This window comes from Typopeltis vanoorti, chromosome 17 (genome assembly GCF_054136105.1).
Source record: "Typopeltis vanoorti isolate ZY-2024b chromosome 17, IOZ_Tvanoo_1.0, whole genome shotgun sequence".
In the NCBI taxonomy this organism is placed as follows: Eukaryota; Metazoa; Arthropoda; class Arachnida; order Uropygi; family Thelyphonidae; genus Typopeltis; species Typopeltis vanoorti.
In genome coordinates this window covers 54,118,009-54,144,479 of record NC_143565.1, presented here as the reverse complement: position 1 = coordinate 54,144,479, position 26,471 = coordinate 54,118,009, and the positions used below count along the sequence as shown (strand labels likewise).

The 26,471-nt window shown below is 34.3% G+C and overlaps 1 protein-coding gene across 1 annotated transcript in view; it reads left to right on the top strand.

The window, feature by feature from the left end:
* The window catches only part of LOC150097399 (proteasome activator complex subunit 4-like), a 646,748-nt gene that overhangs the window by 204,846 nt on the left and 415,431 nt on the right, over positions 1-26,471 (top strand). Inside the window, exons 16-18 of the mRNA XM_090407543.1 lie at positions 6,004-6,102; positions 11,450-11,587; positions 22,542-22,763. Of these exons, the coding sequence (XP_090263669.1) occupies positions 6,004-6,102; positions 11,450-11,587; positions 22,542-22,763 (459 nt within the window). The remainder of the gene's footprint in view (positions 1-6,003; positions 6,103-11,449; positions 11,588-22,541; positions 22,764-26,471) is intronic.

The following is a 26,471-nucleotide window of genomic DNA, read 5'->3' as shown; positions in this document are numbered from 1 at the left end:
GACATTAACATCTCCAATTTTGATATCAGGTTTAATACCACTTTCCTTCATAATGTGATCCATATAGATAATGAATAGCAGAGGGGATAATGTACATCCTTGTCTCACACCAGATTTAACATTAAACCATCTTCCTGTACTTCCTTCAATTCTAACTGCTGACTTACAACTCAAATAAAGACAAAGTATTGCTTGATATAATGCCCCATTGATTGACACCATATAACTGCAGCGTATTGAATAGCTTCTCTCTTGGCACCTTATCATATGCCTTTTCCAAATCGATAAAGCTTAAGTACAGATCTTTGTTATATTACCATGCTTTCTCGACTATTTGTCGTAAAGTGAAGATCTGATCCTGACAGCCTCTGTTAGGCCTGAATCCAGCTTGTTCTTCACCAAGCTTTTCTTCCACAATTCTTCTCAACCGTTTCTCACGTATACTTGCATAGATCTTGCCAGGAACACTCAGTAGGGAAATACTTCTGTAATTCTCACATTCAGTTTTATTTCCCTTTTTATATATGGGTACTGTGAGAGTTCTACTCCAATCATCGGGAATTCGTCCCTCTGTCCAGGCTTTCTGAACTATGCAGTGCAGCCACTGTAAGACTTTTATACCACCATACTTCAGCATTTCTGGTCAGATATCATCTACTCCTGCTGCCTTTCCACATTTCAAGCCTTTGATGGCTTTTTCTACTTCAAGTATGGATATGTATTCCTGACTGCATGCCTGGTCGGTGTTTTTTATCACTGTGCTGTCATCACTGCTTGTTTCATTTAGCAGTTTTTCAAAGTAATTACTCCATACTTCAAAGATATCTTTTTCTCCTGTTTTCATGTCGCCTTTATCATCTCTAACTCTTTTTAAAGCACTCTTCCCTCCATTCCTAAGTTTCTTCAACAACCTCCAGAATATTTTGCCACCTTCTTGATATTTATTTTCTGTATTCTTACCAAAGTCCTCCCATGACTTTTGTTTAGCTATTTTTACACACTGTTTAGCTATCTTACATTTGTCTCTGTATTCTGTAAGAGTAAAAGCTGACTTATTTGCCAGGAACTTTTGATATGCTTTCTTCTTTTCCTTCACTGCCTCTTTAACTTCCTGTGTCTACCAGGGAGTTCTGATTTTTTTATCCTTGCACACAACCTCACCACGTGCCTCTCTGGCAGAATCAATCAATGTTTTCTTCAGAGTTTGCCACTGAATCTCCAAGGTTTGATTCCTGTTCTCAAACTTTCATTTTTTCTTCAATAATCTTTGTGTATTTTAGTCTACAGTTCACATCTGAGAGCTGCTCAACTTTTATTCGCTTTAAAACTTTCTTACATGTTATTCTTTCCATTTATGAGGCTTTCCATTTATTTCTAATTAGGATATAATCTATACAATTTTGTATTTCTCTATCTGGTGAGGTCCAGGTGTATTTAAAACTAGGTCTATGGTAAAACATTGTGTTTGAGATGACAAGGTTGTTTTCTTTGCAGAAATTGAAACAGTCAAACTCAAAAACCGAAAACCTTTGGAAAACAGGAAAAGAAATATTAATTAACTCGGCAAAGGAAATTTTAGGAATTTATAAGAGACCAATAATAAATGGATAACATCTGATATTTTAGAAAAATGTGAAGAAAAAAGAAAACTAAAAACAAAAATGAAAAGACAAACCTCAGAAGAGAACAAGAAGAAATACAAACAACTCAAAAACGAAATTGATAAACTCTGTAGACAGGCTAAAGAAAACTGGCTAAACAAAAAAGCAAAAAAAAAAAAAAAAAAAAGATGCAATGGGCATATAAACACCATAACTCAAAAACATTACTTAACATAATTAAAGAAATTATAAAAAACTTTTCACCACTACCTCTAACAATGATCAACCATCACAGCAAGGAAACAGGTAATCCAAATGTGATAAAAGCAATATGGATGGAACACTACTAAGAAACCTTTAAGAATGAAACAATAACTACCTAATAACAAAGCCCCACACAAGACATGATGCCTTAATGATCCTTCCATTGGAAGTGGAGAATGCTCTAAAGCAAATGAAATCTGACAAAGCACCAGGGATAGACCACATTCCATCAGAACTCTGGAAAGAAGGAAAGCAAACAACTTTAAAATTCCTTACCACACTTTTCAACAACATAATTAAATCAGGAGAAATACCAGAAGATTGGAGAACAGGAATTATCATACCAATTTACAAGAAAAGTGATAAGAAAAATTGTAAAAATTACAGACCAATCACATTACTCAGCCATGCTTACAAAATATTTACAAGAGTATTACAGAACAGAATAAAGAGCACATATGAGATCATTCTTAGTGAAGAACATGCAGGCTTCAGAAAGAATCGCTCCACATTGGATCAGATCTTCGTAATACGTAGACTAGCAGAATTATATTGGGAACATAACAAAAATATCTATTACTATTTTATAAATTTTAAACAGCCATTCGACTCAATAAACAGAGTAACTTTATTAAGAATATTAAAACAGAAACAAATCAATGAAGATACCCTAGACTTCTTAGAAAAATATTATACACTCTCTGAAGCAATAATTAAATTCAACAGTGTAACAACAGATAAAATAAACATCAGTAAAGGAGTAGCCCAAGGAAGTCCCATCTCCCCCATACATTTTTAACATCTACCTAGAGGATATGGTTAACCAAGCCTTGGAAGGAGAAAAAGGGGTCAACCTAAATGGTTATAACCTTACTTACATAAAATATGCAGATTACATTATAATAATAGCAGACACAAAAGAAAAGATGGTGAACCTAATAACCAAGCAATACAGCTAAAGAATACATGACCATAAATACAGACAAAACAAAAATATTGGTAATTGGAAAAAACGAAGAAAAAATAAACTTCTCCTTGAGTGGATCAACAATTGAACAAGTAAAACAATTCAACTATTTAGGAACATTAATAACAGAACACTTAGATACCATGACTACTATTAAACATAGAATATCGACTGCATAGTCATCATCATTAAATTAGCTAGGAAAAATCTGGAAAAATAATAAAATCTCTAAACCTCTAAAAATAAAATTATATAATGCAATTATAATACCCACAGTGCTATATGCTTCAGAAACTTGGACACTCAAGAAGACAGAGATACAAAAACTGGAGGCTTTCGAGATGAAATGTCTCAGAAAAATAAATAAAATGGACAGAAAAGAAAACAAATGAAACTGTAAGACAAGATCTAAAATATACAGACTCATTAATAGAAAAGATCAAAAGAAGACAACTTCAATGGTACGAACATGTTGAGAGAATGCCATCAAAAAGGCTACCCAACTTCATTCTGTATGCAAGATTAGAAGAAAAAAAGAGAATTTAGAAAAAAAAAGAAATTAGAAGAAAAAAAAATATCAAGGCTAGTGAGGGAGCTTACTCCATAATCCTCATAATGTAATTACAGTATTACATCCCCTAGGGGCTGTGTTTTTACATTATGAGAAAATATCAAGGATGGTGAGGGAGCTTGCTCCACCTTTGATAAGAGTTCCCTTGGTGTTGTACTACCAAGTGGTTACTTACACTTGGATTTGCCGATAGTTTTTCGGTATGAAACTCATAGATCTTAGTCCTAGTTCTTAGAGTTTCGCTTACTGGCAGATAAACATCAAAGGATTTGTATCCCCTTTATTATTATTAAGGTTGCCAGAAAAATAGCCTTTTGGCTTTTATTCTATGTAATATCTTTAGTGAAGTTGTTGACTGATGAATTCATTCAACAGTTTTTCCAAAGTAGTTCTTCCATACTAAGAGTTCTTCATTTTTGTCTTTAAATATCTTGCTCTTTTTACCTTTTATTCTTAGCATTTTGTGTTTCATTTTTTGGTTCAGGAGAAATGGGTGGAGGTACATTTTTCTCGTTTATGCTTTGTTCTGATATAATTCTAATTTCTGACAGATAGTCTGGATGTGGCTATTTTTGTTATTTTGAAAGGCCTTATATAATACTTGATCATTTGGTTCATTTAGTGGTTATGTAGATCATACATCCTGTGTTTTCTGTATTTCTGTTTAATATCATTATGTTTCTTTATTAATTCTTCAATAGTTTGTATCACTTATTTTCTTTCAGATAAAGTCTTGATGACCAAAAAAAGTTTTTTCTGCTTTTGGGTGGATTGTGCACTATAAGTGAAGCTCTAAGATGGTTCTTCAGGTTTTTTGTTAGTTTAATTTGTATTGCTTGTTTACACTGAGTTTTAATGTTAGGAAGATAATAATAAATTTAGTTTAATCCTTTATCCAAGTGTGAGCAAACAAAGTTTGCACCTGAAAGTATCTTCAGGACTGGGGTAAGGTGGTACAACACCGGGCAACTCGTTGCAAAGGTGGAGTAAGATAACATCACTCCTATCTCAGTATCTCCCATAATGCAAAACACATCTCCTAGCGGATATGTATAATGTTATGCATCAAGAGAAGGGCCACCACCCAGACCAGTTTCGATCCCTATTGAGGTCTCTTCAGTGGGAGCCAGGCCCAAGTGGAGATACCAGACAGAAGCATTAGCAAGGTCATCTCTACCTATAGGAGTTGCCAAACAGTGTGTCACTTTTTATTAAATTACTCTGGATTTAGATAAAGATGTTGAAAGTTTATTTTTCACTTGGTTGGACTATAATAAATTTAGTTTAATCCTTTATTCAAGTGTGAGCAAACAAAGTTTGCGCCTGAAACTATCATATATTATATATATTATTATAGTCTAACCAAGTGAAAAATAAACTTTCAAAATGTTAGGAAGAGTTGGGTCATTCCAGTGATATTTATTTGCTGTTCTATTTTAAGTTTAAAAGCACTAAAGACATATAAATTATATGTGTACTTGACATTCTGTAGTCAGAGTTTAGTACTTCAATATTGTATGGTCTGCAATTTTGAGCTGATCTCACCATTATCCATTGATTAAAATGTTATTTGTTTTGTTTCATTTGAATGTTCCCAGGTCTATTTTCTTCCAGGTTTGTGTGGAAATTTGTTCTTTAAATTGTCTATTAGAAGATGTAATTTTCATTTGTAATGTTGTGTCATGTGCAAAATGTTTATTTTTATTTTATTTACTTTTTAATTTTTTTTCTGAAACAATGATCCGATTTATGTATTACAATCTGCTTATGAAATATGGTACGTTAGGACAGTGCAGAGATAGTCTAAGAGTTGATGGAAGCATTCTTGGAGTTTTTGTTAGATATCTTAATGCATGCATAGGTGCAGGGTTGCTTTTGGATTTTAGTTTAAATTATAGTCATTATTCTATCAGAGACTGGAGATAGATGCAGTGTAACTAGATCCTGTGATCGATTAGAACTCTGACTTCTCCACTAGCAGATATATCTGCTGATATATTGGTGAAAGTCCATTTTTTATAGTTTGATATGACTACATTCCATTAAAAATCAGTTCTCTCCTGTGTTCTTGGATTCAGACTACATCAAAGTCTGCTGACTGTTCCAGTGAAAAGTTCATGAAACTTTCCACATTTCAAGAGGGTATAAAGTATAAGCATTATAAGTGGATACAATGAGTTGGTTTCTCTAGAGCTATTTATTTACCTTTTCTTGCTTTAGCTTGCGAGCTCCCTCAAAAGCTTTCACCAACAGGCTTCATAACTTTTCTTTGAAAGAAATGAATGCAGGTAGCACTACAGGATTTTTCTGTATTTTATATTCCTTTCAAAATTGATAAAAATCCACATATCACATGATTGCCGCTTCCATCATTTTCTGGGAAGCGCCAATTCTTTTCCAGCTGGTGTACCTTCCAGCTGGTACGCCAGCTGGAAGGCATTACATATAAGTGTAACCTGAAACATTTAGCTGGCTCGCAGGTGGGAAAAGCAGTATCATACCACCTGCTTATTATTGTGTGTCATGTACTTCATGTTGTTGTATTAAATTAGGATAAATAAATAATATCTTTTTTTTTTTTTATTTTGTATTAAATGAAGGCTGCATTGAGGAAGCTTCACTCCTTTGTATCCAGTCACATTCTTGAGACAAGAGTTTCTGGAAAGTTTGCTTCTAATATGTGTCGTTCAGCTGCAAGGGTAAGTGTTTAAAAAATTTCATAAATCACAACAAAAAATAAATAAATAAAATAAAAATTTAAATCCCCTATTTTCAACATCCCCACTAGCTCATTAAATCTTTTACAGTATTCTGTAGCTGCATACTGCAGTCTTATTCAGTATCACTAAATTAAATTATTAAAATATTTAGCTAGATTTGTCTATTCTATTGAGGATTTAAGTAGCACGTGGTATTTATGAAAAGCAAAAAATTAATGAAATGGTAACTTAAAGTTTAAGAAAATTTATGATTTATTACAGTGTTGAGGATGTACCTTATTTTACATACAGTGATGTTAGTAACATGGTAGCAACTCATTAATATCCAATATTTATGTATGTGTGTGTGTTGGTGGGGGGGGATTAATGGCACTTACTTAAGACAGAATAAACAGGAAAAATTGATGGAGCTCATTTTGACTTCAAGAAAGAAGCATGAGCACTACAAAAGCTGAATTTTTACACTGATCTACAAAACTAAACATTTAGAAAATGTAGTCTTGTGTAGTCTACTATGATGCAGGACAAAATTTGATATAGTGATGGTGTATAATAGATTAACAATGAAATTAGGAGAGACTGCAAAGCATTGAACAGGTATAACAAACATTACACAGGAGTGTATAAGAATTACCAAAAAAGGATCACATTATAAAAGTCAACACAATGTACTCAAAATAATATTCATGTAACATAAGTATGGCATATGATCCTTTCTAATGGCTAAACAGACCTGACAACAGGAACCATGCTCAGTATATGATTCTGTGGCCACACATCCTATTCTTCCACAAGAGTAGACTTTAGCTCACTGATCAAAGCTATAGCTTTCAGCATATAGTTGATAATGTCCAAGTGTTCCACACATGTTTTATCAGATTTAAGTCGTGATTATTCTGGCCATGGCAGCTGGATAGTTTCAGTTTTTAGATACTTGTCCACTGCTTGAGCTTTATGGGCAGTGGCATTGTCATTCAGAAGAAAAAAATCTGGACTATCCTCATATCTAAAAAGTTGCACATAAGATTTAATGATCTGTTCTTGGTACTTCTGTGTAGTTAAAGAATCAAAAACATGAAGAGGTGGTGCAGCTGTTGATCATTATTCCACCCCATGCATGAACCTTGCCTCCACCATAACTATCCTTTCTCTGATGTTGGAGGGATAGTTCCATATTCTTTATTCTATATGGCAATCAGACATCTAGAAGATGTCTGATTGCCATAGGCTATAAGACATCTAGAATTCATGTATAGGCTAAAATGGGGCTCATTAAAGAAAGAGAAAACCCAGCCAAATGGCTTGTGCTCCATTTGTCTGGAGCTCTAAGTCACATGTTCATGGCACCAGTTTCAGCAAGCTCTGCAGTGATTTTTAGCTACTGAGGTACAAATTACTGCCTTCTGTGTGTGTGTGTGTAGAATCCATTTGAGTTGAGCTTTCTTAAGACAGTCTGGTGGAAGTGTTTTCACCTGTGGCCACAACATCTTCAATAAACAGCTGGTGACAGAACATCATAGGTTCCATCTTTAGAGCTACATAGCAGCCTGTTCTGGCTATGTAGCCCTTGGAGGACCTTGGCCAGCTTTTCTTGTTTTGGATCCTGTCTCCTGAAACTGCATCATAGTGACATGTTAAGCTGGTGTGCTACCTTTGCTTATGGCTGCCAAGCTTCAAGTCATCCAATGGCCTGGCATCTCAAAGGATCATCTAAACTAGTTCCTCAAACTCTTTTGGCCACAGTCCACTTTTGCAAAGTATATAATTTAGCAGCCTTCTAGTCCCATATCCCACCCTTTATCGATAGGTGATATTTTATCACCAGAGGTGAACCTTTGTATGCCATCTCTAAGTACAAAATTTTAGGGTAGTTGTCATAACATATACAACCTTAATATATTTCAATGATAAATTAGGATAGGATTTCTCAGTGCATTTCTCAGCCTATCATGTTTGTTTTATGTGCTATATATTTGCATGTTGAGATATACAACATGTGACAAAATATTATGCATGTTATTATATTGAAATAAAATGAATTATGTAAAATACCTTTTACATAATTTTTAATATATGGTATTTTAAACTGAATCTGAACATTTAAAAGCTAAGATTAAAAAAAAAAAACTATTTATTTACTAATAAAATTCTCTCTTAGCCCACTAGTGGGCCACTGACCATACTTTGAGAAACACTGATCTAAATGATCCAGATACTGGAGATGTGATTGAAATCCATATTTTTATAGGCATAAGTAAATTGCATTGTGCATGTACCTGTTGTCCCACACAATGAAAATCCTAGAAAGGGTTCTTGATGGAAGATTGAGGAAGGAGGTGGAGATTGCAAAGGAGCAATTTGACTTCAAGCCTGGTTGATCGATGACAGATGCTATCTTTGGATTGCTGCAGATGATAGAAAAGTTTTAAGAGAAACAATGGGAAGCTACATCTAGTGTTTATTGATCTGGAGAAAGCGTACGATAGAGTGTCAAGGTAAGAAGTCTGGAGGTGTCTGAGGGAGAAGAAGGTACTGGAGAAATATGTCAGGTTGGTGCAGGAGATGTATACAGAAATGTGAAGACAAGAGTTTGGTCCTGCCTGGGAGAGACAGAAAGTTTTCAAGTGACAGTTGGCTTCCATCAAAGGTCAGCATTAAGTCTGTTCCTGTTTAATATTGTGATGAAGGTGGTGACAGAGGAGGTGAGAGAAGACGCACCTTGGACTATGTTGTATGCGGATGACATCTTCAGAATCAAGAGAAGAAGTGGCAGCTAAACTGGAAAGTTGGAGGAGAGTACTGGAAGTGATAGATATGAGACTGAGCAGAAGTAAGACAGAGTATATGTGTTGCAAAGTGGATGGCAGCCAGGAGACAGATCTGGAGTTTGAAGGAAATGTCATCAGAAAAGAGGCTGAGAAGGAAGTGGGATGCAGGATACAAGCAGATGGAGGAACTGGAGAGAGAGAGATAGCTGGAGTGCTGTGCGATAAGAGGGTGCCGATCAATCTAAATGGCAAAATCTACAGGACAGTAGTGAGACAAGCTATGACGTATGCTATGGAAACTGTGGCCCCGAGAAAAAATAACATCACCAGGATGGAGTTAGGGGAGATGAGAATGTTTAGGTGGATGTTTGGTGTGACCAGAAAGGATCATCTGAGAAATAACTATGTAAGGGGAATGGTGAAAGTTACGAATTTAGGAGCGAAGATACAGGAGGCAAGGTTGAGGTGGTTTGGTCATATGATGAGGAGGAAGGATGAGTATGTGAGAAGAAAGGTCATGCAGATGGACGTGCAGGGGAGGGGAAAATGTGAGTGGCCAAAGAAGAAATGGAGGGAGCTGGTGAAGGAGAATTTTAGAGGGGCATTAATCAAATTTGGGTATGGAAAAAAATGATGCACTAATCAGAGGTGCATTAATCGAGGTTTTGCTGTATTTTGCCATTTCATGACTGGAGGGAGAACAGATACTGTTGCTGCAAGGGGAACTGTCAAGGCCATGTATGGACAGGAGACTGAGTTCCCTCTGTGTGGGTAGTATGTTTGTAAGTCTATCACCTCTCACTGCATGCCTCACTTTCTCTTTATCTCTTCCTAATCAAATATAATGGACCACAGCCAAAAAAGAAATGCAATTTAACCGTAGATCACAAAAATTCTCCCACAAAAAATAGTTCAAAAAAACTCATAAAGAACAAAAAAAAATCCACCCACCACAAACATCAAAAATCAAACAAAGGAATCATAAAAAACAACAGAAACCCAATCAAACAACCCACCAACATTAATTACGAAAAAAAAAGTATCCATATTCACTTCACCTACAGTCATCTAAACCAGAACTACTATTCCTATCAGAACCCCAACTAGCAACCTGAACAGCCACTTTTACCTTAACTGTCCAAAGTACACATTCACAGCTCTCTCTGTCACAAGGGTGGCACTTGTAAATTTATCAGAACTGACATACCATGCCATTTGTCTTAAAATTGCCAATTCTGTTTTCTTGTAGATCATGTCTGCATTGGCTGAATGGAATGTATGTTTAAGTCTAACAAATTTAAGCGTAATGCCATTGTACATCTTTGCAATTGTAATACCATCAGGTTATATTATTTTATTAAACGTATTATATGTTTAAAAACGTTTGTATTCATCTAGAGGCTCACAGTGTGTGTGTGCGTGTTTATGGTCTAAAGTGCATGTCCTTAAACTTTGCCACATTAAACTGACAGCTATTATCATTTGTGTGCATCATCAGTGTATTTAAATCATTTTGCAAGCAGGATATCTACATCATCTTTATTTATTAATAAATAATCAATCAATAAATAAAATAACATTAATATAAGAAACAGTAGTTGATCCTAGTACAGAGCCCTGAAGCCCTCCACTGGTGACTCTCATCTCTTGGATTCTACCCCACCATATACTACTCTCTACATACTAACAGCTTCATGACATTGTTGATCTTCATACCTGGAAACATGCTTTCATCAAACACGCCACTTACAGTATTTTCTCCTTACTTCCAGTTTCTCACTCTTTCATCCCTTTCCTACTCAGTTTTCCTTTCATTATTTCAGTTTCCCTGCTGTGCCATATACCAGACTTTTCCTATGTCAGACTGATGTTTTGTCCTTCATTTTGAAAAACGAAGTGACATTTTGACATGTAATTTTCCAATTTTTGGCATTCACAAAAGATTTTCGACACACCCTCTCTCTCTACTCTTCCTTTTATATCATAAGCCATTTACGCTTGGTAATGAGTTCACTGAGCACACACTTACATGGCATGAATCATATTTTTTTTCCATTGCTGCCATGCAAAGCTTTATTTATACAATATAACTAAACTTGCAGAACAGCAAACACAGTCATAAAACAAGCAAAATACTACCAGTAATGATCAGCAATATCATGAAACATTGCTGATCATTACAGGTTTTATTTTCTAAAATAAAACCCTGTGTATGTACTTATCTGTGTACCACATGCTCCTTGTAACACTTATATAACATTTATATAGCATGAAATATTTTGCTAAATCTATAAGTTGTTGTTTATGAATTTTTTTATTTTTTCATCTGTAACATCCTTTTGTGTTATGAACTTTGGACAGTTTGCTAAAGCTATGTGTTGTTACTCATGATTTTTTATTTATGTATTATTAATAATCATGATTATACATTTTCTCCAACCTAAGAATATAATTTGTTAGAGTATCTTTATGTAATTTAGTAAGCATTCAATGAAATGGTTAGATATATATATATATATATATATATATTTTTTTTTTTAAAAAAATTTTTTTTTAAGGTGAATCCAGAATTAGCTCTCCAGACATTTGTTCCCCATTTTGCTAAGCTGGTATTCACTCTTGTGTCCAATGAAGAAGTAGCAAAAGAAGAGAATTTAGATGATGAACTTTTGTTCAGTCTCCTGCTGCTTTCTGAGGTAAGTCCTTTACACACACACACACACACACACACACAAAAAAAAATATTTATTATGGTATACCTTTCATACACATAATTCTATAATAACAGTAAATCATTTTATCCAAACAGTCTGATTTACCTAATGGTTATGAGTAAATTGGAGTATGTAAAGATTTGGATGGTTTACCAGATAGTTAAAAAAAAAAATGAAACTCTGATTGCTGCATTATTTGTGGGAGCTTCTAAAGTAAATGACAGATTGTTTAAAGAGTGCACGTGTGTGTGTGTGTGTGTGTGTGTGTGTGTGTGTGTGTGTGTGTGTGTGTGTGTGTGTGTGTGTGTGGAGGAGAGGGGTGGGTTGTTATTCCTGAAAAGAGCAGATGACACCATTCGCTTATATTACCTTCATTCAGATTGAGTGTCAGAAAGATTAGCTTGACCCACTTGCTCTTAGTTGAATGTTGGTTTGATCGTAGAGACCACTTTTTTGTATCTTGCAATATTTCAAAAAGAGGTTTGAATTCTAATTGGCATATACACCGGTTTCTATAAATTAAGGAACAAAGAGAAAAATCATAACTCAAAACTATGTGATGAAAGAAACATAAAACTTGTAAATAAATAGTTTAATTCAGTAATAAATGGGTACATGAAGATAGTGGTGAAAAACAAGAGGTCAAAATAAGATTGTCAAAGTGCCTCAATAAGGAATGTGATCTCACGTTTCACAGCAAAACAGCAATACAACATTTCATACTGTTTATAATGGTGTTCAGGATCTCAGTTGTTAATAACAGCCATTGCTCCTGCAAAGCTCTCCTAAGTCCCTCCAGGTTTGGGGGGAAGTGATTGAAAGCAGCAACACATCTACTAGAGCATTCCAGACATGCTCAGTAGGATTAAAGTAAAGAGATCTGGCTGGCCAGCCTATACATATGATAGTCTCTTCATCATAAAATTTGTAAAATTTTCAGCTAAGTTTCATAGCCATTGTCAATACAATTACAGAAAAACAAAAAAGAGAACAATTCAATTTAAAGCATGTAATATTATGTGCACTAAGCAGCAACACATCTACTAGAGCATCCCAGACATGCTCAATAGGATTAAAGTAAAGAGATCTGGCTGACCAGCCTATATGTATGATAATCTCTTCATCATAAAATATTATTACTGGAATCACATTTAATTTTAAATGTGTTTATTTGTAAAATTTTCAGCTAAGTTTCATAGCCATTGTCTATACAATTATAGGAACACACACACACAAAAAAGAGAACAGTTCAATTAAAGATGTGTGATATTATGTGCATTATTGGCTTCAGAAGAATAGCTCCATCTGCATTAATAGATATCCAAAATAAATTACAGTAAAATAATTTAGGTAATAAATTATTTTTAAATATAAACAAAAAAATTAATACAAATAATTATTAATTGTTAATTATGAAAGGTAGTATTAGTCAGTATAACTTCCCAAAATTAAGAAAGTTTTAGACAATTGTTTATATTCAAGTTTGGGTTGTGAATGCGTGTTCACAGCTTTCCTTGTGCAGTTTTTCCAAAAGAAAATAACTTGTGTAACATTTTGGTTTTGTTCCAATGAATCCTGTGTTTTGTAGATAATGTGTGGCTTGCTAAACTGGATTTGTTGGGTTCTGTGGATAAAATGTATTCCTGATGTTCTTCAAGACGAATTTGTGCAGAACAACCAGTTTGTCCATAATAACATAAACCACAAGAGCAGTTCTGTAAACCCCAGGATAAGGAAGAGGAGGATATTTGTCTTTAGGTGAGATAAGGAAGGTATTAAGTTTGCGAACTGGATGGAAAGAGACTTGTAAGTTAATCTGTAGAAGTAGTCTTGCTATTTTTTTTTTTTTTTTTGAAAGTCTTTTAGCATATAGAATACAAATTCTGGTAATTTCTTCTTGAGGTGGGTTAAGATGCAGCCCTAATTATTGATTATTTTTTCGATAGTTTTTGCATTATAACCATTCAAGATAAAGGTAGTTCTGATAATAAAGAGTTTGTTTAGAAGAGAATCTGTAGAACATATTTTATGAGCGGTCAACTAAAGATTCTATTACACCACATTTCTGAACAAGGGTGATAATATGAGTTAGAAACAACATATTTACCAGTATGAGTTGATTTTCTATATATTGAAAACTGTAGACTACCATTTGGTTGACACAGAATGAAAACATTCTCATTCCAGGAAGAATAATTATTATCTTCTACTTCCAGGGTAAATTTGATTCTTGGTTTATTGAATTAATTTTTTTTAAGAAATTCATGAAGATCAGACACAGCAAACACATCATCAACATATCTGTATCAAATCGATGGTTTAGGTGAAAAAACAACCAGAATATGTTGTTCAAAATGTTCCATAAAGTAATTAGCTGGAGTTGGGGAAAGGGTAGACCCATATCTGCTCTCTCCCTCTCGCTCTATCTGTTGGTACAATTTGTTCTGGCAGCTAAAGTATCCTGAATTAATAACAAAGTCAAATATTTTTACAACATCAGGAGGAAAGTCATTATGAAGTAATTCAATCATATCTGTCAGAGCGATATTTGTAAAGAGTGAGACTACATCAAAATTTACTGGAAGATCTGTGGGTTGTAAGGATAATACTGAAATTTTATTCTTAAAATGTATTGAATTTTTTATGAAGGAAGCCGAATTTCCAGTAAATGCAGAAAGAAGATTAGGTAGGCATTTTTGACACTTTATACATTGGAACATCCTGTGCAGCCCACAATAGGTCTTAACAGCACATTTTCTTTATGCAATTTAGAAAGGCCGTACAGTCTTGGAGCAAAAGCATGATGAACGTTTAGCCTTTTTACTGTTTCTTCATTTCAAGAATGAACTTTGATTTGGGTCTCTCATGTGTACATAGAATGACCTCAAAGAAGATGATTAATTTTTCAAAAATAATTGTTCTTGTCGTGAACTACAACTGCTTAACCTTTGCGAGCATTAGTAATAATTATGTTTTAGAGAAGATAAGGCTTGAAATTCTTTTTTAGGTAAATTCCATTCAGGAGATATTGATTTAAATAAAATATATGCTGCTTGAAATCTAATTTTACTCGCTAAATTATATGAACAGTTATGAAGGCCTTTATCTAAATTACACATGAAATCCATGATCAGAATGGTGCTTGGAGCTATAGCATAGTTTAATCCTTTTGATAATACTGATATTTTGTTGTTAGATAGAGAACGGCCTGAAATATTAATGACAGTTTTTGAGGAGTCAAACTGGTTTTTTATACGTGTATTTTTCTTATTCAATAGATATTAAGACCTGAATATGACATTTCTTAACTGACAAAAAAACTTTATTAGCTGAGTCCGAAGAAACCTTGTAACAGTATCAAATTCTTCAACATATATTAGATAATGCCTCTTTTATGCTTTGACTCATTTGCATATATGGCTGACAATGCAACTTATTTGTATACAATAACCAGACTCATCATTACTCTTTAAATGCCTGATTTTCATATGTTGTTTTGCCTTTTCCTCCTGAGTTATCACAATTAAGTGACAAAGAAAAAAACTCTTTGTTCCTTAATTTATGAAAACCAGTGTATTGTGTTTCTTTAATTCACATGTGTTTTCATGTGACAAAGAAATAAGTAAATAACATTTATTTAATGCCATATATTTTGGCCTGAATATTACAGGCCATCATCAGTGGCAACAATAGTTAATTACAAGGTAGAAGCTGAACATTGGATTGATTTAAAATGTTGAGAGCCACGTGGTGGCACACATAAAACAATGTAAAACAATACAATGCTGAGGAAATGTTGTATTATTAGTTAACTGTGTTAAAAAAAAACCCTTAATGATATGTGATTAGAATAAGACTCTCTCATATCTTAGATAGCGAGAGGCAGTTGTTCTGGTTGAAGTTCATATAGTGAAGTAGGCCTCAATGCTTTTATTAAACAAACATTCAAATTTATAGCAACACGGATGAAGTAAACATGTTCAGACCAAAGGATATTGTGGTCTGTATCTATCCTATGCTGTGCTCAGCCAGATTTCCTGTTACAGATTTATGATTGGCTGAAATATATGGCATCAAATAAATATTATTTACTTATTTCCTTGTGTTTTCATGGAAATATAGTGAGTCCTTTTTAATATAAACTCTACCCATGAAAGTTATTACATTAGTACCATGGTTGGCTGAGGATTAGCTAATCTGGGAACCCTAATCTGAAACCAAAAATAGAACTTTTTCAAGCTATGATAGACCTTCAGATAAGCAGGGTGATAGTGGTGGATTTACACTAGACAGTGAAATATGTCAACCACCTTAATCAACCAAGACATTATTCACAAACATCCATATTCACAATGTATATGCTATTCACTCAGCCATTCATACTTGCATATACACATAATAGTTGTGGTGTTTGTTTTAGAGAGAGAGGTGATTCAACAGTCAGTATGATGATAAGACAAAATCTAATGCTATACCGATTGGGTCATCAGTCGATTATGGGAACCTAAAAAAATATTTATAGGTACCCCCCCTCCCTCTCCTACCCAAATGCTATTAGAGGAGAAATAAAGAGAAGGTTTGAAAACAAGAACCTTTGGGATTGTGTAGAAAAATCTGTAACATAGATTGACTTAGAGAAGTGCATGATAAAATTGTTTCCAGGAATAGTAATCTCAGAACTCTCTAGTGAATTCAAAAGTTGAAAAAGCATAGCAGAAGAAAAGAAATTATAACAAAGATTGTTAAGGAGTGCCTTTCAAAAATACAGAGAAAAGCGTAGGTAAGCTGTGGATAGATTTTGGGAATAATATAGAAGATAAATATCACGAAGATGACAAAATGATCTGAAGAATGTTGAAAAAAAAGCTTACAAACAGAAGAAAGAGTATCATGCGAAAACAATCAAAAGGTAATATAAAAACTGAGGATATTCTGATATCTGGAGTGATTACTTTGAAAATTAAAAATCAATTATTAGAGGAGGTAATCAGTGACATTACAGTTGCAGAAAATATTCAATAGAAATGCAATAACGAGTTCAATTTTAAGTATTGCAGGTATAAAAATTGTTTAATGACTAATTTCATGATTCAGAAATTCAAGTTTCAGATTGGAATATTGTAGCATTCTGTTAGCAATTAATTAATTAATTAAAATAATATATAAAACAAATACAGTATGGGAATTTCCCATTTGATTATAACAAATATCTGTATTTAGCTGATAAATCCAGAAAAGATATATAATAGTGCCAAGAGAAAACTAAATCTATTCAAAATGTTACAACTCTATGATATAAATAGAACATTATACAAAGTAGTATGCAGCCTGTATTTCACTTATTACTTAGCAGTAGAACAGATGTATGAGGTTGCATACAGTCTTCACTGTTATTTATTATTTATATGGATAACATTGTGAAAGAAAGTGGCACATACACACATCAGAATAGGTACTAAATTATTTATACGTCTGTAATTTTTTGTTATTTAACATCAAAAATTCAAATTGTTTTTGATGAGGCAGGGTGGGGAGCATGAATCAGTCTTGAAAAAGTAATTTCAGGTGTCACTGAGCAAAGTGATGGTCTCATACCACACGATGAAATTCATCTACTACACACTTAATATATCCTTCAGATGCACCAAACTATGTTCACACCCAGTGTTAAGGTAATTTACATGAGTTCATATTCTATTGGTGCAATGACTTTTCAACTCAATCCAGGATATGATTGCAGACCAAATTTTTTCTTAAAAAAATTATATATTTAATAAAACTAAACATAACTATAGAGCCTCCATAGCTCAGTTGGTGCAGATGAGACCTTTGGTTGGAAAGACCTGGATTTGAATCCCATCAATAACATGAAGAACTATCAGGACTTTTCAATCAAATGGTGAGTTAGCCAGTCTCATACAGAGTTCGAGGGCTTTTCGTTCCTCAGAACAGGCAGACTGGTATCCAGGGGACCATACCTGTTCTAAGGGACGGATGCATTGAAGAAGAAACATAATTATATACAAAGTAATATTCATAACTGTAAAACTAATTAGATCCAAGGCATTCTAAATAAAACTATACTTTTTTTGAGATTTCCTTTAATTTCATTATTAATTCATTCACTTCTGGAAGACTGATTAATTCATTAATCAGTCTTCCAAATTGAGCATCTTGTTTTTTCACAATTCCTATAAAAACAATAAATGTTGATTCGAGTCAGTTCTTTATCAGGCCTTTTATCAAAATGTAAATTATCAGGCATTTTCTCTGACTTCTCTGGGACTAAGCATATATTGTTCCATTTATCTTCACTGTCTCACTAAGTATAAATATTGTCTTACCTTAACCAGTTTTATTATAAGCACAAATTCTTTACCAGAAAGGAAAAAAGTTTATTTTACTACTTTGTAAATATAAACAAGAATATATCAAAGTAGCGGTCTTCATTAATGCCACTTGACAGTTTCAAATTTCTCTAATTCCATCACTTGTTCTGACAAAATAATTCACCAATATTACTAGTGTCCTTAAAACAGAAGAAGAAGAAACTTTCCATTTTAGCATTTCTTTGAATGCTAAAATAGAATGTCTGTTTAATATCTTCTATTACTATTCATTTGTTGATAGTATCAATTTGTTAGTGATTGAATTCACTTTACAGAATTCTTTTTCAGAATTGTCCATTTTAATGCATTGTGACTGTCAAGTTTTACAAAAACATCCTAAAGCAAAATATTCCGGTCTTCATTCTTAAACTTTCTCTCTCTGTTTTTTTAAAATTTTTTTTTAAACCTCAATTGTTACTGAACACTGTCAGATGCATCAGTCTTCTCCTTAGTATTCATGCAGCCTTGTTCAACTAAGCAGCAAACAAGAAATTAGCTATTGCTGCCATATTGTGTTTAGCGCAAAAGGAGAAGGTCTGTATGATGAACAACAATTATCACTGTACTGTAACAATTGTGAACTAGAATAAAGAACTATTGAAAATATGAAAATATTACAGTTATCGATCAGACATCTGGTAAGTATAATTATGCTTTAGGTTTTCTCTTTAATATAAACGTCAGTTTCTATTTTGGCATGTGACAAGCATTGATCATCTGGTTATGAAACTAAAAATATTTCTAACATACAGAAGCAATTGTAAAAAAAAATATATATATATATATATATATATAACTGTAATTTATGATTATTTTTACAGGCTCCTGGGCAAAGTTCATGTCTTTTAAATAGTGAATGATAAAATTTTGAAACTTTTCAAGTGTAGTCGTATTGTATTTTTTTATGTGGTTTCCACCCCACAAGGCGTGTTTGTAAACCCATGGTGGTCTAAGGATTTTTTTCTATTTTTTATTAATATTATATTTATTTGTTTGTTTATTTATTTACATAGTCCATAAATCCTGCTCTTGAGACCAAACATGGAACTTGTAGCTACTTCAGGCTTCCAGTAAGCAGAATAATGGTCTTACACCAAGCATAGGCAATCACAAACATCCAAAGCCACATGCCAGGATTTGAACCCACAGCCTGTTGGTTGGAAAGCAGATTGATATACTAGCCACTGAGTCAACTAAATCAACATTTACAAGGGTGGTCTGGAAAGTTCTCAACCTCGACTATAGATCGCAACACTATCAGCAAGATTTTTTTTTCTAAGTTGGTACATTTGTCATAAGCATCTATGAAATTGCAAGTCATTCTATCAGATAGTTTGTTTTATACAGCTGCCTGAAGCAAAAGTGTTGTGTGTAACCCTTGAAATGGATAAAATTGAGTATTGTGCAGTTATAAAATTCTTTGTAAAAAAAGGTTTAACAAAAAAAGAAATTCATTCGAAGTTCATAAAAGTTTATGGGCACTCATCTCCTTCATTTTCAACAATTAAGAAATGGGCTGCCGAATTTAAACGTGGCCGTACCAGCCTTGAAGATGATCCACATGAAGGACGTCCAACAAGTGTAACACACCAGAAATCATTGATCAAGTGCACAATATGGTATTGGATGACCGGCGAGTCAAAGTTCGTGAAATTGCTGAGGCTATAGGCATTTCAAAGAACACGTAGGATATATTTTGCAGGAAGAATTGCAAATGAAAACGCACCCAATGCGCATGATGAGTGCCAGGCTTGCTCACAGCAGATCAAAAATGCACTTGCATTAAAATCTCTGAACAGTGCTTGGAGCGTTTTAACAAGAATAAAATTGATTTTTGTGCGTAGATTTATTACTATGGATGAGACTTGGATTCACCATTACACACCAGAATCCAAACAGCAGTCAAAACAGTGGACAGAAGCAGGTTGTTCAGTGCCAAAGAAGACAAAGTCAGTTCCATCAGAGGACAGGTCATGGCATCTGTGTTTTGGGATGCTAAAGACATTTTGTTTATTAATTATCTTGAAAACTATAAAACAATAACTGGGGAATATTATTCCGATCTTTTAACTAGACTAGACGAAAAAATTCGTGAGAAAAGATCCAGTTTATAGAAGAAAAAAAATCATCTTTCATCAGGACAATGCACCTGCCCCACAAAGGTGTTTTGACAATTAAGGGATCTGCGGTATGAATTGTTGGAACATCCATCCTATTCCCCAGATTTGGCTCCTGACTTCTATCTCTTCCCAAAACTAAAACTCTTTCTCGCCGGTCAGTGTTTTTCTTCGAATCAAGATGTGATTGCAGCTGTAGAGGGGTATTTTGCAAATGAAGAATTGCAAAATTCTTCATTTTGCAAAATGTCCCTGTAGTGGTTCTCAGATCTTACTGAGAACCACTACAGGGACTGGATAATGGTGCTGGAGCATCACTGATATAAATGTATTAGTCTTAAGGGAGATTATGTTGAAAAAAATTTTGTTTTCATTATAAATTCGTTTTCTTATTGTTAGGCCAAGAACTTTTCAGACCACCCTTGTAGCTATAAAAAGTTGATGGATCTTTAATATCTTCATTATGTATTTTAATATTTTTGTTCCTAGTTTTTATGGAAAAGATTTTTTTTTCCAATTTTGCATTTATAGGATTATAATTAAAATGTTGCAGAAGGAGGTCATCATAATGAAGATTTTTAATTTTAACTACATGAAATTAACTTTTATTGACACTATAACAAGTTTTGACATCCTTCAGTGGGAATGAATGTCACTTAAGTTATGGCTTTACAAGTAATTTCTTATTTTTATTGCTTTTTCCCCTCATGCAAGAAAAAAAAAACCCAGTATACTATCTATTCGCGATCTGGCCACATGGGCGACAAACGCTAAAGACATTCCTTAGCCACCTGAACAAACAACATGAACGCATGCAATTTACCATCGAAATCGAAAATCAAAACTCACTCTCGTTCCTAGACACACTAGTCACACGTCTTCCTTCAGGCGGTCTATCCTTAATGGTCTACCAAAAACCAACACACACGGGCCAATACATACATGCTAATTCATACCACCACCACCCATCACAAAAATATTGAGTCATTAACACCCTTAAAAACAGAGCTACAACAATTTGCTCTAACCAGGAAGCCTTGAAACAAGAACTAAAAATCATCAGCGACACATTCATAAATAATGACTATAACAAAAATACTATCAATAAAATACTCCATAAAACAACAAAAAAAACGAATCTAGATTACAGTAAAACTATAGCCATTCCATACATTAAAGGGTTATCAGAAAAAATCAACAGAATCCTACAACATTATAACCTCAATGCCACCTTCAAGCCACCCACTCCTCTAAGGATCCTCTCCTCCCATTGGCACATCCTGGAGTCTATTGCATCTACTGCACCTGTAACTTACCGTACATTGGTTTAAACAGGATGGACAATCCCTATACGTAAGAAAGAACACATTAGACGCATTAAATATAACCATTATGGTGAAGCAGGCCTCTCAGATCACACCCTCAACACCTTACACCAAATCAACTGGAAAAGCACCCTCTCTTTACACCATACAAAAACCTGGTATGAAAGGAATTTAAGGAAGTCTGCAAAATCCTGATAAACTACCCAAATATCAACAACAAAGATGGCATGAAAATTCCAAGGATCTGGATGGCACACATTCAGCCTACCTAATTTATAAGATCCAGCATAAGTCAGGACTCTAGCCAATCTTCAGCTAGTATTAGAAACCATTCCATACCAACTGGCTGGAATGTACATTTATAATCATGATGTTAATATATGTATATAGATAGATACATAAACTTGTTGTTGCACCCAATATTTCTACAACCAACAGATAACACTAATAATAGGACTCTAGCATTGATGTATAATTTTTTTTTTTTTTTTTTTCACCAGAGGTCATGCCAACAATTATTGTAGCGGTTGGTCAGTAACTTTAACAAACCAGTTTGATTGTAGTGTAGCTTGTTGTCTGTGTATAGTTGTATGCTCCAGAAGATGACCTTGACATAAAGGGTCGAAATGGCGAATGTAGCTTTTAGTTATATTAAACTAAAGTTTTTATTCAAATGCGGTAGTTGTCTCCATAATTTTCAAAAATGTAAGCATACTATCTATACTGTATTATATATATATATATATATATATACCTCTGCATATTAAAAGAAAATAAGAAAACTGTAGACCAAAATCATGTTACAATAGGATGATCATGGTAGCTATGCCAAAAATAATATTCCTCTGAACTTCCCTATTCTTTAATTAGTAAATAGATACTATTTGCTTTATTAATGGGTTATGTAATAAATACCTATACTTTTGAAGGGATAGGAGTAGTCTTCTGTGCCAAAATTTGTCACCTTCAGCAGAATCCATATAAAAAAAAAAGTTTATACTGAAGATATATATTTCACTATACTACTGATAACATACTAGTGCTATGCATTACATTTTTAATGTTATATTAGTCCATATTAATGCTGCTGTTATTCCATTTATAGGTGGTGAGGTGCGATGGAAAATTTTTATTGCAATACCAATCTCTTATAGAAAAAGTTCTATGCCAGACTTTGCATCTTACATCTCGGAAAGGTTATACTTTGGCATGCTCTTTATTAAGACATGTCCTTAGAGCCCTGGTAACTGTCTATCCATTAGATTTCCGTAGCATAACTCGCCCCTGGAATCATTGGGAATGTATGGAAGATTTTGTGCCTATTAAGGTTTGTAATTGAAAGTTTATTTTTCACTTGGTTAGACTATAATAAATTTAGTTTAATCCTTTATCCAAGTGTGAGCAAACAAAGTTTGCGCCTGAAAGTATCTTCAGGACTGGGGTAAGGTGGTACAACACCAAGGCAACTCCTTGCAAAGGTGGAGCAAGCTTACATCACTCCTATCTCAGTATCTCCCATAATGCAAAACACATCTCCTTTCGAATATGTATAATGTTATGCATTAAGGTAAGGGCCACTACCCAGACTAGTTTCGACCTTTATTGAGGTCTTGGAGACCTTAATAAAGGTCGAAACTAGTCTGGATAGTGGCCTTTCCCTTTGTAATTTTTTCTATTTTAAATGTTATTTTGAATTTTTATTTTTCTGTTCAGTTTTGTTTGCTGTGAAGTATATATAAGGTGACCATAATTAAAGAAGAGGTGTACTTAGCCCTGTAGTCAAAAAAATATTGTACAAAATTCAACCAAACTTGGTGTTTTTTATTTAGTCCAGATGTTCTAAGAACTGCATTCTGTGAATGACATTTTCTATAGCAGAACGCAACAGATCTGCATTATTCTGTCTTTCATGGTTGCTAAATCAAAAACATGTCCCTGATACACCATGCATTTCAGATGGCTCCCACAACCAAAAGTTACAGGGGTTGAGATCAGGCAAACGAGATGGCCATACTGTGGAAAATGCACAACTAATCACACATTTGCTGTACAGCAATCCAATGTGAGGTGGTGCTCCATCCTGCATGAATATGGTAGAATCAAGGCATCTTCACTGCCTGCAGTTGTGGAACAACAAAGTTGCACAGCATCACCTGGTCCTTGGCAGCAGAGACAGTACAAGTCACTGGTCCCTTGAGTGAAGGTCTTCAAAGAAGTACAGACCGATAATAAACAATGCAGTGAAATCACACCCTGTGACTTTCAGTGAGTGTAAAGGAGCGTGATAGAACACTAGGGTTATTCACATCCCAAATGCAGCAGTTCTGTGAGTTAACACTATTGTTCAGATAAAAATGTGCTTCGTTAGTCCACAAGATCTTCCATGGCCATGCATCATCCACCTTCATATGAGCAAAGAATGTTAGAGCAAGCTGCAGTCAAGTGTCTGCATCACCACGAAGCAAAGCTTGAGCATGGGAGATCTTGGTAGGGGGGAAACCTCAGCATTTGACAGAGGATTTTCCACACAGTTGAGTATGGCATGTCTGAAGTTTCAACTTTGTCAGTTTGTTGAGGAATAATATGTTTGTGCCCTCATCCTGGCCTCACTGTTAAAGATCCACTATTTTTAAATCTTAAAATCATTTTTCTAAGATTTGTTATTGTCATTGAACCTTTTTTCCTATCCTTCAAATGCCAGAATTCTCAAAGTGCAGCATTAGCGTTATCACGTCATTCATAGTAAAGCTTGACTTGACTTACAGTGCATGTTCCGATAAGGTGAGATCCATAGCACTTCATTGTTATTAGAATGATGTGAATCCGTTTTGATCTTCCTTATTTCACCAACTCATCAGTAGAAACAATGAGATTCTGCAAATACCATGCACTTATTGCACTTATTTGGCACTTATAGTGCCAAATATCCCTCAGGGGCAGAATTTTGTACCATTTCCTTATCTTCTATAAATAAAAACCCCATGTTCCAGAGTGTATTTACACCAAGTTTGGTTGAATTTTGTCCAACACCTCCTCTTTAATTATGGCCACCCTGTATTTCATTTAAAAGATTAATAAGATTCTCAGCATTTTTTCTGTTTCACATTGTATCACTACTGCTAATGTCCCTGTAATGACTTGCTGTATCAAGCATCTGGATATAATTAAAGCATGATATGTTGCTACTGCTTGCCATTGCTTGTGTATTGAATTTATTTAAAAGTGAAATTCTTATATAAATTGTTATATAAGAATGGAGGAAATCATTTCCCCATTGTGGTTTCACTGGAGGATCATCATCTTTGAAGATTATTCAAGTATTCAAACTTGTGATATCAAAAATTACTGTAGAAGTTGTTAAAGTCCTGAAAATTCAGCTCAATTGAACTAAAATAAAGGGATTGCTTTCTTTGCAGATACCCCTATAAGATGTAATATTTTTTTATATAGCTATAAGCTATATACAGGGTGTTCGGGATAAATTTGACAGTTTCGTAAGGAAAAAGAAAATCTTCTTTGTATCTATTAAATTTAATGAATTGACAAAAAAACATTACAGGCAGAGTTAATTACAATACTATCAACAAGATTTACTCAAAATAACCACCATTAGCATCGATCACAGCTTCAATTCTGCTTCGGAACCTCGAACAAGCTGATGCTACAGTCTCCCTGGGAAGGGCCGCAAAAACTGTTTTAATTTTATCCATTAACTGGGCTTTTGTATTACTGGAAGTGCGATTGGTGTCTTTTTCAACTGCGCCCCATACAAAATAATCCATGGGGTTAAGGTCTGGGGAGTTTGGAGGCCAAACATTTGGACTGGTGAAGTCGTAGAAATTTTCAGACAACCATTTTTGACTTTTCCCAGAGGTGTGGCAAGGGGCCGAATCCTGCTGCCATACATACGGCCTACCATTGGCTACCCTTGTTATCAAGGGCTTGACTACAGTTAGCAACTCCACGAACAAAGCCCGAATTCCAATGCCAGGGTTCTTCAACACCTGTTCCTGCAGATTTGCGAGGAATTCTGCTGTACGAACGCAATCGGATCGTCTGCTAGGGATCTTTCTTCTTGCTACATCCTCGTAGTCACCATTGCAAGTCTCTAGTTCATGCCTGATTGTTTTTACTGTATTCAGGGAGCATTGGGCAGCAGTCGTAATATCCTTATTTTGATGGCGGGCACGAATCATCATGATACAAGTTATTCTCTTCCATGATTCAGGTGGGTTCCAGCTATCCATCCTTTCTGACATCTTGTATATGAATGAAGAAGGGTCCAAACTTTTAAATGAAGAGAAGTGTGTGTTAATACATGTAACTTACGGAAAAATATAATTAATTATAAATATGTCAAATTTATCCCGAACACCCTGTATATATCTAAGAAATTGGTAGAGGAATTTGCCTCTTTTGGTTATTTAAGGAAACAGACCCCAACATGTAATGAATTTAACAAAGCAGACAGAATGATGCAAGCTGCTATTGCTTGCTACAAAGAAATTTATCAAAAAAGAAAAGGCAAATTGTGTAGACAGAGTAGTTGAATGTAATATACAAATTTTTTTAAAAAAGCTAACTCCTGCTATTATCTCATCCTCTGAAGATGAGCCCAGATAATCTGCAAAGTTATGCATCTGGTGAATCATCCTCAGAACAATTTATCACAATCACTGAATTTGTCGTTGATGACCTAACCCCCTCTTGCATTCTTCTCCAATGAATCATCCAGTTAATAGACAGCAGTATGGAAGAATTTTCTTTATTACAGTGACTTAGTACTGTATACAGTAATGTTATGTTGTGATTTGTACATTGTATTATTTCACTATAAACAAAGACTAAAATTAGTTAAAAAATATAACAAAACAAGCCTATACATTTTGACATACAGACATGTTAATTGCTAACATATCAATATGGTTCATATAGTGATTTCCGACTTACAACAGGATCATCGAAATGGAACCCTGTTATAAATCAAGGATTGACTGTGTTATTCTATACAAATGTTTTTTACCCAGTGCATTTA